Source organism: Passer montanus, unplaced genomic scaffold, assembly GCF_014805655.1.
Source record: "Passer montanus isolate IOZ18808 unplaced genomic scaffold, ASM1480565v1 scaffold147, whole genome shotgun sequence".
NCBI classification, from domain to species: Eukaryota; Metazoa; Chordata; class Aves; order Passeriformes; family Passeridae; genus Passer; species Passer montanus.
In genome coordinates, this window is record NW_024361718.1 from 736,562 (window position 1) to 749,043 (window position 12,482).

A 12,482-nucleotide genomic window follows, 5' to 3' on the forward strand; every position below is an offset into this window, starting at 1 on the left:
GGAGGGTTGCAAAATACCATTAACATTGGTCTTACAAAATAGATTTTTGTGCTGCCCACGTCTGTGCATTTTTAATGCAATCTACGTTATCACATGTAAAATGCTCTTTAAAAAAATATTAAGATGTAAAGCTGCCACAAAAGACTAGAGAATTAACTTTAGTTCAGCTGACTCATTTCTGACATTTCTTAGTTTTTCACTCATTAATCAAATTGATTAACTGCATATTAATGTACCTCAGGGTGGCAGATTTTTAGAGACAGGGAGATGCATGCAACGTTTTCCTGTGGAAAATGTCCTGCAATCTTGGATGGGCCCTGCAATACCCTCAGGAAGGAAAGGTCTGGCAAAGGATTTAAGAAATGGGATTGCTTCATTACACATTCAATAGCCCTCCTGAATTGATATGCTAAGGGAAATGGAGGCTGGCCTGAAAAGGTGAAGACAAGGTAAAAAAGTTGATAAATTCTGCATTAAAACATTGAGTTTCTATTCAATTGTGCCTCTCTAGGAAGCAAATGAACCAAATTCCTCAGAGGATGGCACCAGACCTTCATGTGGCTATTTATCTCAGGTTACTTTTAATTCAGTTTAATTAAATTTGCTTCGAGTTCCTCAGCAAACAGTGTTTTCCCTTTTTCAAACCAACTGTTTATTCCCCCGGGCTGTTTAATCCGAGGGGCACAGGAGAATTCCTTGTTCCAACGATCTCTTGAGCCGTGCTCATTTCTACGCCTAAAACAACACAAACACTCAACAGCGGCAAAGCCAAACCCAACAACCCCGACGTGTCCGCCCTTGGCAGGAGCTGAACGCTCTCCCCAGAGGGTTTCACAGCTCCCGGTGCCATTTCCCAGAGCAGATGAGGTGGCAGAGCTCCTGCAGGGCCAATCCTGCCATGCCTGGTGGATCCAAGGGTCGCCTCCTGCCCCGCCGACACCTGCGCGCGGCTCCCGAGCCAAGCCGCGGTTGCTCACGTGAGGTTCTATTTCCAGGTTCCCCCACCAGGCATCTGCTGTGTTTATACAATCTAAGAACAAGATGATTTCATCACAGAGATGGAAGGTTTCTAGAATCCCCAGGAAAAAAAAAAAAGTATAAATATCCACTAGACCCATTTCCTGAGACACGAGGCTTCTTGGAAAGGGAATAGAAGGAGTTTTTTGATCTGGGGCAGTAAGTGTGAGAAAGGAAAATGTTGCTGGGAGAGTGGGAAGAAAATTGTTGGGAATCGGATATGGAAGGAGTGAGAAATTCCAAATATCACCTACCTGAAATTACTAAAATGAGTGCAGTTCTGCCACAACTATTGGAAAAGAAAGTGAAGGGAAGAAAATCACAGTTTAAAAACTGGGGAGAAAAAAGAAGAATTCTATCCTATCTCTGGTCAAGCAGTCCTGACACGTATGGCAACATAGAAAGGGGTTTCTTCTGCCTATTTCACCTTCCCTGAAACCCTGAAATTCTCTTTAGCAGCTTAAAGCAGGAAAACCACAAAGTGACCCAAAGAAAGGTGAGAGCTGCAACCACAAATGACACGGCACAATAACAACATTTTGAAGTGTTTTGAGGGAGCAATTCTCCATTTCATCTTTTCCAATGGGTTTTAATTTTTTTAGGAATACCCACACTGAGTGCTAGGGGATTGGGACAGACATCCCATCTTTAGAACCTTGTACCTGAGCCCAGCAGACACACTATTGCAGCTGTTCTGCTCCAGCAGAACTCCAAGGTAAGGAATTTGCACGGAGGAGAATTGGACTGTCCAAATTGATGGGAATATCCTTTTTTTAATGTACATCAGCACGAACTGCTCAGAAATTCAAGCTACCTAATGTTACATTCAACATTTTCACTCCTAACTAAGAAAAAGAAACTTGCTGCCAACTGCTCTGTATTTTTTCATATCTAGATATTCTTTTTTGTAGGTACTCTTTCTAATATCAATACTTTTTTTACTTTTTTTCACTTTCTCCCAGAGATACTCAAACTAACAGCCAGTCAAATCTTCCTCACTGTGACTTATTTCCAGAGCTGCTAAAGAGATGAAATGCCAAAAGACACATCTTGGGCTCTACTCCACAGGCAGGAACCTGGGAGAAGATGGGAACAGCACAGCACTTCCAACCCCACAAAAGAGACCTGGACAAGGAGGTGGGGAAGCTGTTTGTTTGGCTTTGGGTTTTTTCTCCCTCTCTGACTGATTTTTACAGGGTTTTTTAATCTGAGCACCCCCTGGCTGCCTTGGCTTCTGCAGGGAGAGCCTTTCCTGCTGCCTGGTGACTCAGGCACTGCTGACAGGTTGGCTCCTGCCTCTCCCTGGCTGTTTGAGCCCTGCTGTCCATCCCATCCAAGCAGGGATTTGACATTCCCACAACAGTTGTGCCACGAGTCTGAGCAAGTGCTGCCTCCACGGGGAGGCTCAGCACACAAACAGGGTAAGGCAGCACCCTCACAGGAGCTGTGGAGCAGCTGCACCGTCCCTCCAGTCTCTGGATGTCCTTTCTGGTTCAAATCTCCAGCTTGAGTCCCCACTGAGCAATGTGGCACATTATAAAAATGATAAGAAAACACCTGAGTGGTGAACCCCATGAAATAAAGTATCTTTTATTTATAAAATGTGAAATAAAGTCTCTTTTAGGTCATGAAAGGCCAGCAGGAACCTTAGCTCCAGCCCTGGGCAGCAGCAGCAGCAGCATCAAACCACCAACATCTGCAAGTGTTGCAACATCTGCACCTACCAACACAATGCAAGTGCCTTGGGAGGCCCAAATTTCAGGGGACCATGTCCTGTTCCTGTGTTTTTCCAACTTGTTGCAAGGGAAGGATAACCCAGCCAAAGCCCTGCTGAGCAGCACTGAGCAATGTAAGTGATCATTTCACTTTGTTTTCAACCCAGACCTTTGCCTTGGGAATTTTAACAGAAGCTGTCTGAACCAAAAAGGCTTTTCCTTTTTATTCCACCTTTAAGCTGCTAAAAGCTGTACACTGGAAAATAGATATCCTGCCTGGGGCTTCCTGGTAAACACTGGGATGTTAAAACATCTTACCCCAGGCTGCTTTCTCCCCCTTTGCAATCCACAGAAGGAAAGAGAATTCAAGTTAAAAGGTTTGTTACACTCCTGTAAACAGCAGATGATTGGCAGGGCTTGACATCAGCAGTTTTTGCAATAAGATCCACATGTGATACAGGGGCTGAAGATAAAAGCAAGGAGGAGGACTGGAGAGGGCTCAGAAAGTGCTGCTGAAGGTGTTTGCAGAAGGCTCTGGGAATTTTTGACCAGTTCACATGGTTAGAGATCGGGGAGGCACCAAAGCAGCAGAATCCTGCTGGGGGACTGGGGGAAAGCAGCCCCAGAAAGGGACAGAGCTGCAAAGTGCCACCAGGCATTTCTGCCAGAAGGGACTGCTCCAGCAGAACTCTGAGGGAAAACAGTGAGGAAAATACCAAAGCAAACCAGCCAAACAAAGGGAAAAAAAAACCACCTTAAAAAACCCCCACAAACAAACAATAACAAAACAAAACAACAAAAACCCACCAAAAATAACAAACAACTAGGTAGAAGGGGAGATCCTTGCATTTCTACAAGCACAATAAGGCAGATATTTGGGAATGGCCAAGAGAAGCCATTTCCCGTTTCCTTCCTGGACTTCTGAGTCCAAACTCTTTTTCCTAAAAGATGTCCTGATTCCTCTAGCAACGTGATGGTTTGAGTCCATTGCTTGCTCTCTATCTACTCATACTGTCTTTAAAAACAGGACAGGGCATTTCTTTACAAACTCTTCATAAAATTCATTTCACCATGTACTGATATACAAAGGCAACCATTTCAATTTTAGTCTTGGACTACCTCTAATCTATATTACAAAAAAATAATGTGAATTAAATTATTTTACACTTTCATAGATCCTCTGAGCTATCACAGACCCCCTGCTCTGCATGGCCAGGGAACACTCTGAAATCCACAAACCCAGGGCACAGAAGGGATTTTCCTGAGGCACAAAATATTCTTACCCTGCCCCAGCCACAACCCTGTGTGATCCTCACCTGCACTGGGAATTTTCTCTCAAGACGCGTTTGCTAAAATCCAGCCTCAGTTTTGCACTCTTTTGAAAGGGCAGAAAACTGATTTCCTGTGGCTCAGTAATGAGAGCAGTAATTGCCACGGGGCTGACAATAATTTATGCAGAAGTTCTCAGTTGCTTCTGATGGCCTGTCAGATGGTGAAAGGGAATGCAAAGCAGATCATCAAAACCACTCCTGAGAACAACATTCTTGAAACCTGCACTGCTGCTAAGGAATATGAAAAGGAAGAACTGGGGTGGCTTCTGGAGAAGCAATAAAAGTGCACTTTTATCCAGAGATTCCTCTAGATCAGATTCCCTGATTGCACCAGACATGGAAATCTTGTTCTCAAAGACTCATCCAGATCTGAAATGAAGATATGAACGCTCACATCCATGATGCTCCACCCTTACACAAGGCTCCTGAGCACTCTAATATTTGTTGGAAGTGTGGATTTTATCCTGCTTTTCTCCTTCAAAAGCCTCAGGAGAAATATATTTTTCACTTCAACTGCAGACAGCAGCTAAATGTTAATCCTGTTACAGCATCAAAAGTAATGAGTGAGTTTCAAGAGTCAAGAAAAGAAAGAGTTATACTAATTTTTTTAAATAGAGATGAGTTCAATTTATTATACTAACCAGCAATGCCAATGCTAGATATAAGTTTAGGATGTGTGAGAGGCAGATATAGATATATTAAATAAAGGCAGATAAATGCTCAATTTACAAGTGGTGTTCCCCTGACACTGTGTTCTAAAGTCTCTTGTTTCCATATTATCCTTTAATCCTCCAAAGCAGGACTGTCACTTCTGGGGGGTGACAACTTTTCAAGTTACTCCAAGTAAGAAGTTGATGAGCTCAGAATATTGGCAGTGGTGGTTGAATAAATCAGTGTGGAAAGAAAACTCCTCTTAGCTCATTTTCAAAATAAAAATGCATTTCATTTGGAAAAACAAAAGAAAAAAATAGAATTTTAAAGAGGAGGCAAGATCAAGAATAGAGAACAACATGTGTCATCTCTCCTTTCTAACACCTGGCTGTACGTTCAGCAGTAAATATATTTTTTTCAAGGGAAAAAAACCCAACATAAAAGTTGCCAATAAGTGCATATTTCAATTAAATTTTCATTCTGGGGAGAGTCAGGAAAGGAGAATACTGAAGACAAACCCATTAAAATAATTTTCAAGTAGGATTAATCCCCACTTCACCAAGGCTAAATCAAGATTAATATGTCCATTTTCCAGTGTTTGGGACTCTTCAAAAAGGTCATCCAACAATAAATTAAAGATACCCTTGGCAGCAATTTATGATATACTAATTTTAAAATTAAATGGAATTATTTATACAGCTGCTCAAAGAAGACTTCCAAAAAAAGTGTGGAAGACCTTTACAATGTGTTCCACAAATTGGATTGCAAGATATTAATTAATTTGATTTATTTTCTTGTGTAAACCAGGGCAAAACCTTTCAGGAAAACAATTCTTAAAGCAGGGAGAGCAGTGACTATTGAATAGAATGCTGTGCTGTGGGAAAACACAAACACATTTTCCCAGGCTGTGCTGCTGAGCTTTCCAGACTCCCTCAAAATCTCAGCTGGCTCCTGTCTTCCCATGGGAAAAGAAACATTTTAAATGCACGATCAAAATAATAAGAATAACAATTTGAAAAAGAAAGGAACAAGCCTCCACTGCCTGATGACACAGTTCCCCTCTTCCTAAAACCTGGAGAAATCATGCTTTCAAAATTCCTTTCTCCCAAAATCAAATCAAATAAGGCAATATGCACGTTTAGTCTAAGGTAAATTTTAATTTTGTAAAGAATCTCTCATGGTTTATAATGTCCCCAAGGTATCCCACCAGAAATCATGCTTTCAAAATTCCTTTGCCCCAAATCAAAACAAAATAAAATAAGATAGGGCAATCTGCACATTTAGTCTAAGTTAAATCCTAATTTTGTAAAGAATCTCTTATGGTTTATAATGTCCCCAAGGTATCCCACCAGTGAGATGAGGTAATTCCAATAAATAACATTTTCTTCAGTTAAAAAAAAAGCAATGACTCCTTTATCTCTTCATGCCTAAATCGAGCACCTGCTGGATCAATAGCCCAGCATTCAAAATGCAGTGAGGAAGCAATGAAAGAGTCCCAATTATGTATAAAGGATTAAAGAACCCCGAGCAGGAGCCAGGAGCTGTGCATGGCTACGTGCTGATTGTGCTGCTGAATGGGAAGGGAAGGAGGAAGGGGCTGCAAGGAAAGCAGCCAAAGGAAACTGCAGCAAATGTAAAAAGCATTTCAGGGCTATATTTAGAGGAAGACATTCTTCCTACATTTGCCAAGCTGCTCACGTCATTTCACACAGCATGTTTGATCCAGCTTTAGAAGTCTGGGAGGGAGCAGGAGAGGGGGGGAGGAAAAAATCTGGATCAGCTGCCAGAAATGGAAATCTTGAATTTATGGAGAGGAACAAATATTTTAAGCATGTGAATTTAAGAGTGCTTTCCAAAGAGGGTGGGGGGGAAATGGGGAAAGAGGAGGGGGGCAGGCAGGGGGGTAAAACTTCCTGCAGCCAGAAAGGCTCTGCAGAACATGGATAATATTTACCAGGAACAGGACTTTGCTCCAATATTCCCTTTGGAGCCAGGCTCACGAGCCTGAGCTGCACCACTAAAAATACTGAAATGTGTGAATCTCACTGAGTTCAAGCCTTCATCTGGTGTAAACTGGAGATCTGTGCTCCTGCAATGGGATCCAGCAGTTACATAAGCAATTACATATTTCTCATCCATAATATGTGATAAACAACCACAAAGGATGAATCAAACACCCTCCAAATGCAGGCTCAGAGGTGCAAACTGTATCAAAACCACTCCAGTTTCACAAGAAAGTTATGATTTTCCTTTAACTCACGTCATGAGGTTCAGGATTTGCATAAAGAAACGTCAAGATGAAAAGAAAAATATGTCAGGAGCAGATGTAATGGGATCAGGAACAAACCACGTGGAAATTTCCTGTTGGTGACCTTCTGGAGGGTGGTGATGGAACTGATTTGAGATTTAGGACATGCTTTGCTTAAACTGAGATGACTTCTTTGAAAAGTTTTTACCTTCATTCCCTTCTCCAGGTGGCTGATAAAACGAAAGCCCCAAAGATATGATGGCTGCAATTTCCAAGATGATAAGAGTCACGTCCTGCAACGCTTCCCAAACTAGCTGTATGAATGTTTTTGGCTTCTTTGGAGGTATAAAATTTTTTCCAAAAATAAGCTTTCTTTTTTCTAGGTCTGCAGCAGTGCCAGCTAATCCTGTAAAAAAATAAAATAAAATAAAATCAGGTCAACTTGCCATGAAATAGAAAATGCATCCCTATAAATTGCTTCACCAAGAAAAATTCCAAGCTGTAGCATCTATGGCATATTGACAAATGTAAATATTACATTTCAATTGTGCTTTCATGAGAGGATTTGTCCTGATATTCTGAACAGAATTCTCACGAGCTCCATTTAGCACTAATTCCTGCCATGTTTAATCATTAAAAAGTCTTTGAATTCAGAGGTTTGTATTAATAAGACCTATGAATATACATATATACAAACAATGATTTCTGAAAATAGATCCTAAAGCACAAAGAAATTATTTTTGGGATGAAGCTGGAATAGCTGATGGAAGCTTTTGGTAATACCTGTAGCATATCACACAAACCTTTGCTCTGAATGCAGAGGATAAATCAATAAAGACTCTCTTGTGCTACTTCAAAGCAACCTCTGGCTGCAAATGGACTTCAGCACATCCCTGGAATGAGCTGCATCACATTTTTGTCACAGGAAAAAGGCAAAGTGACAAGTTAAATATGCACAGAAGGGCAAAAGGAGACAACATGGCTCCATGTGTGTTACATGATGCTTCAATTTAAGAGCATTTCAATTTAAGGACACAGGATAACAATGGGTGATTGTGCTGAACAATCCACTGGGGTAATTTTTCCCCCTCCTTTTTTAAATATATTAAAGGATGCACTTCTGGTGCCTTTCCAGAAAAGCAAAACAAAACCACCAAAAACAAACAAATAAAAACCCCCAAAACTTGCAAGCATCAAAGTAACTGAGCCCAAATATCCCTTTGAGCAGCATAAAAAACTGCAAGAAACCTTCCATATTTCTGACAAACAATTCCTGATATCATTGGTTAGATTGGAAAAGTCCTTTGGGATCATCAAGTCCAGCTGTTCCCCCAGCAATCCCACATCCACACATCCCTTAAATCCCTCCAGGAGTGGTGACTCCACCACAACCTGTTCCAATGCTGGTCACCCCTTCCTATGGAGAAATGTTTGCTAATACTCAATTTGTACCTTGGCGCTGTTTCCTCTTGTCTTATTTAGTGAGGAGACCAACCCAGCTGGAACATTTACAGAACTTTAGGTTTTGAACGTGATCAGCAACATATTTCTGGTTATTTAGGATTATTGATGGCTATGTATGGCTATCCATCATTACATGACACCAGGAAAACACCAGAGCTGAGGAACAGAAGGAGCAGAAGGTGTCTGTGAGAGAGGAAATTTGGAGGAGTAGAAGGTGCCTGTGAGGGAGGAAACCACCAACCCCACGCCATGGGGATTCCTGGATTTGGGGCAATTCCCTGCCTCCCCCAAAGCACATGGGATAGCTCAGGAATGGGAAGCCCTGCAAATATCCCCTCCAAGCAGTGAGGGAATGCCAAGGGTCCCCAGCAGCCCCGTGGCCCCCAGTCCCTCCCAGGTGCTTCCTTCATTTCCTCGGGACGAAAGCGATGCTCCCCTGGCTGGATCAGTCCTGCCTCACTGCAGGCACATCCTGACTCACCTTTCCCTTCAGGTGTCTCCTTACAGCTGCTGGGAGGCTTCTGGCTCTTGGTTAACTCATCAAAGTTTCATTTCCCCCTCAGCTGCTGAGAAACACGAGCCCCTCCCGTGGATCAGGGGTTATTATTACCTCACCCCGTTTAATTTGCAGGGCCTCGTGCTCAGTGACACTGGGACAGGTTCCAGCGTCTGCATCACCCTCCAGCATCCAAACTCCGCTCAGAGCTCCCAGGCAGCTTCCAAGACTGGGAAAAACAGGAGTTGCTGCCTTTTTTGTGAGCCCACGGAGGTCACAGAAGTTTGGGCAATGCAGGTGAGGGATGAGGCAGCCACTCCCAGGGACCAGGTCCAGCACACACCAAAGCAGGACACCCTGAGCAGCACCAGAGGCTGCCAAAAGGAAGGATTTATACTAAAAATCAGAGACTTATGGGATCATTAAGGTTGGAAAAGACCTCTAAGATCATTGAACCCAATTTTTAAGCCAACACTGCCAAGTCCCCAGGCACCTGCATGTTTCTGAATGCTCCCAGAGATGGTGATTCCACCACTCCCCTGGGGAGCCTCTTCCAGTGCTTGACAACCCTTCCATGGAGAATTTATTCCTAACATTCAATCTAAACCTCCCCTGGAACACCTTGAGAACATTTCCTCTTGTGGACCTTGTTCTCTGGGGGCAGAGCCTGACAGCCCCTGGCTGTCCCCTCCTGTCAGGGAGTTCTGCAGAGCCAGAAATTCCCCATGAGCCTCCTTTTCTCCAGGCCGAGCCCCTTTCTCAGCTCCTCCTCGTGGGACTTGTACCAAAGGCACCCACAATTTGCATCACACCCCCAAAAGTCAACCTACTCAACCTCACACGTGAAGGGAAAATTCCATGGGCACCACTGACAGGGATTTGGGGCAGAAATTTTAATCTGCTGCAGCTTCAGGCAGCAATACAAAACTCTGGGAAGGAAAAACTCAAAGTCTGGAAGGAAAAACTCAAAGACTGGAAGGAGCAGACATCTGAGCAATGCCTGTTTTCCACCACAGAACATTGGTGCTCAGTGGTGGGGCAGCTCCAGCAGCTCAGCACGGCTCTGGAGCTCTCCAGCACGGCAGGGATGGCTGGGACAGCACAGGGAAAAGCTGCAGGGATTCTCAATAATCCCAGTCACAGTTACCAGGGTGTGCTGAATTCCTGAGTTTGAATTGATGGCCTGTAGCTCGCTGCCAGAAGGGCACACAAAGGACAGCTCCTGTCCTGGGCTTCTGATTTGTGTAAAATACACCTGAGGAGCCTCCAAAGCCAAGGAGAGACTGCAACTCCAAGAGCTGCTTTTTCTCTAAGATAAAATTTGGCCATTTAGACACCATAAGGCTGAGGAACAGACTGTCTAAAGCCTCCATGGTCATCCTTATTTTCCTGACTATAGTCCACATAATGCTGGAATCCAGACATCAGTCATTCAGACTCTTCCATTTCTGTTAATATTATTTTCCTTAACAACCGCAAACAAGAGTAAATTATACAGATGATTTTATTCTTTTCTCTAAGCCTTGGTGAAATTACTCACCCTCTCAGTCTCATCTGAAAACCAGAGTATATTCATCTTTAATAATGAAATTTATTTCCTTGTAAATCATTTAGAAATCCTGGAAAATTACATCCAGTGTTCAGCTCAAACTAAAAGGTTTCCCTTCTCCTGTGACCCAGCCATCACTCAGAATCCTGCCCAGCAAAGTTTTGGGGCTGCTTTTTTTTTAAATTCCCACTGAATACCAGAAATGGACAAACTCTTCTAATGAGGGAGAGAAAGAGAAAGGAAAGGGGACAATGGGGAAATGTGATGAAATTGGATTTTAAGAGTTGTGTAGAGATAAGGGCCAGCAAAATGCATGGAATTTACAAAGATGTGGGGAAAGGGGCTGAGCCTCTGGGGCAAGGCAAGAGCTTTTCTCTGCAAAACTCCCAGAAATCCTCAGAATGCATAGGAAGCTACAAGAGGGGTCCTCCTGGTCTCTTCCAAGTCAGTGCTCTACTCAGAGAGGTTATTTTAATTATTCCTGGGGGGTTCTGAGCGAGGCTGGGCTTGGCCAGGCTGGAGGTGGCTGGTGGTGCCCAGATGGCACAGGCAGCCACGAGCACAGCGAGGGCAGCACGGGACATCTGCCCCCAGCAGCACCTGAGCCTGGAGATGCCTTTCCTGCTGCTCCAGGCACGTTGGGTTTTTATCATGTTAAACACACCCACTTCATCTCCTGAATATTATTGTTTCATTCCTCCCTGGAGCCCTGTGACAACAATGAAAGAGCATTGCAGATGAAGGCAATTTAAAACATCATTTCTGTGCGAGGATAGAAAACATCCAAGGACGTGGAGAAGAACCAATGGGGACTAAAAAACATGAATGGAAATAGAAGCTCAGCAGGACTTGAGATTTCACATATTCCCAGCACAAGCAGCAGCATCCCATTTCTGTTCAGTGTGGCAATAAAAGTCACAGACTGGCTGGGTTTAGGTTCATTTCTCCACACAAGCATGAATATTTTATTTAAGTGCTTTTCTAGGTCAAAGCTGTGCAGTACAACTTTGCTTGACCCGGGTGTTTAGAGCAGATGTGCAGATTCGGGTTAAATTTACATACAAATATTGCACACAGGTTCAGGAAATACTGTGAAAATTCACTGAGGCTTCCAGCACTTGAGTCATTTCTTAAGGTTTCATTTTTCAGAAGTTTTCACCAAAATTTGTGGGAGAATGAAAGTGATTGCATAGAAAACTTTTCCTACAATGTGGTGCAGTATATTAAATTCATTTAGGATTTAATCTGGCATTGTTGCCTTTTTGGAGGGAGAAAAAGAACGCAGAACTGGAGAAATGCCACTTAATGAATTTTCTCTGTTCCTTATCTACATCTGCCAGTTCCTGCACATTGAATATAAAGCAATTTTTTCAATTAATGCCTGGAAAATTGTATTTTTCTGACAGTCATCTCTGCTGCAACCAAATGGAGCATGACAAACACAGAATGATTCTGATGCTGCAAAAATAGCAAAAGCACAGCACATCTAACACAAGAATGAAAAAAAAAACACCATAAAACTTTTAAGAGAATGTTTGAAATTGGCTCAAATTAGGAGCTGAAGAATGAAGAATTTACATTTGCATTAATTGCACAAATAAAGCATACATTGCTTATTAAATTCCTTCTGTGCTTTTTCTGATGCAGCCAAAAAAATAAAATAAAAATTTCAAATAGCAAAACCTGTAAATAATGGTATTTTAAAAATCAAATGTGAGATTTATTCAGCTTGGAAGCGAAAGGTTTCCAAGGATGTTGTGGAAATGAAGGGAGAGAGGGAAAGCAACTATTTTGATTAGAGATAATTAAAAATTAGGTGTGACACACCTGAGTTCTTCCTGTGAGAACCCATGGTTTTATCTCTGAAGCCAAAATCCCCTTTTATCTCTGAAGCCAAACTCCCACCATCACAGAAATTAAAGAATATAACACCCAAAGAATCCCCTGGACAGTTATTTCATATTCCTTGCCTGCTTTCACCAAGTGCATGTATTTCCCGTGGAGCTCCCTG

At 42.6% G+C, this 12,482-nt stretch overlaps 1 protein-coding gene across 16 annotated transcripts in view; it reads right to left on the reverse strand.

Moving 5' to 3' along the window:
• ATP2B2 (ATPase plasma membrane Ca2+ transporting 2) overlaps nucleotides 1–12,482 on the reverse strand; it is a 396,338-nt gene that overhangs the window by 108,450 nt on the left and 275,406 nt on the right. For all 16 annotated transcript variants that reach the window (XM_039701003.1, XM_039700998.1, XM_039700999.1 and 13 more), the window contains one exon: nucleotides 7,171–7,368. In XM_039701003.1, coding sequence (XP_039556937.1) covers nucleotides 7,171–7,368 — 198 coding nt within the window. The remainder of the gene's footprint in view (nucleotides 1–7,170; nucleotides 7,369–12,482) is intronic.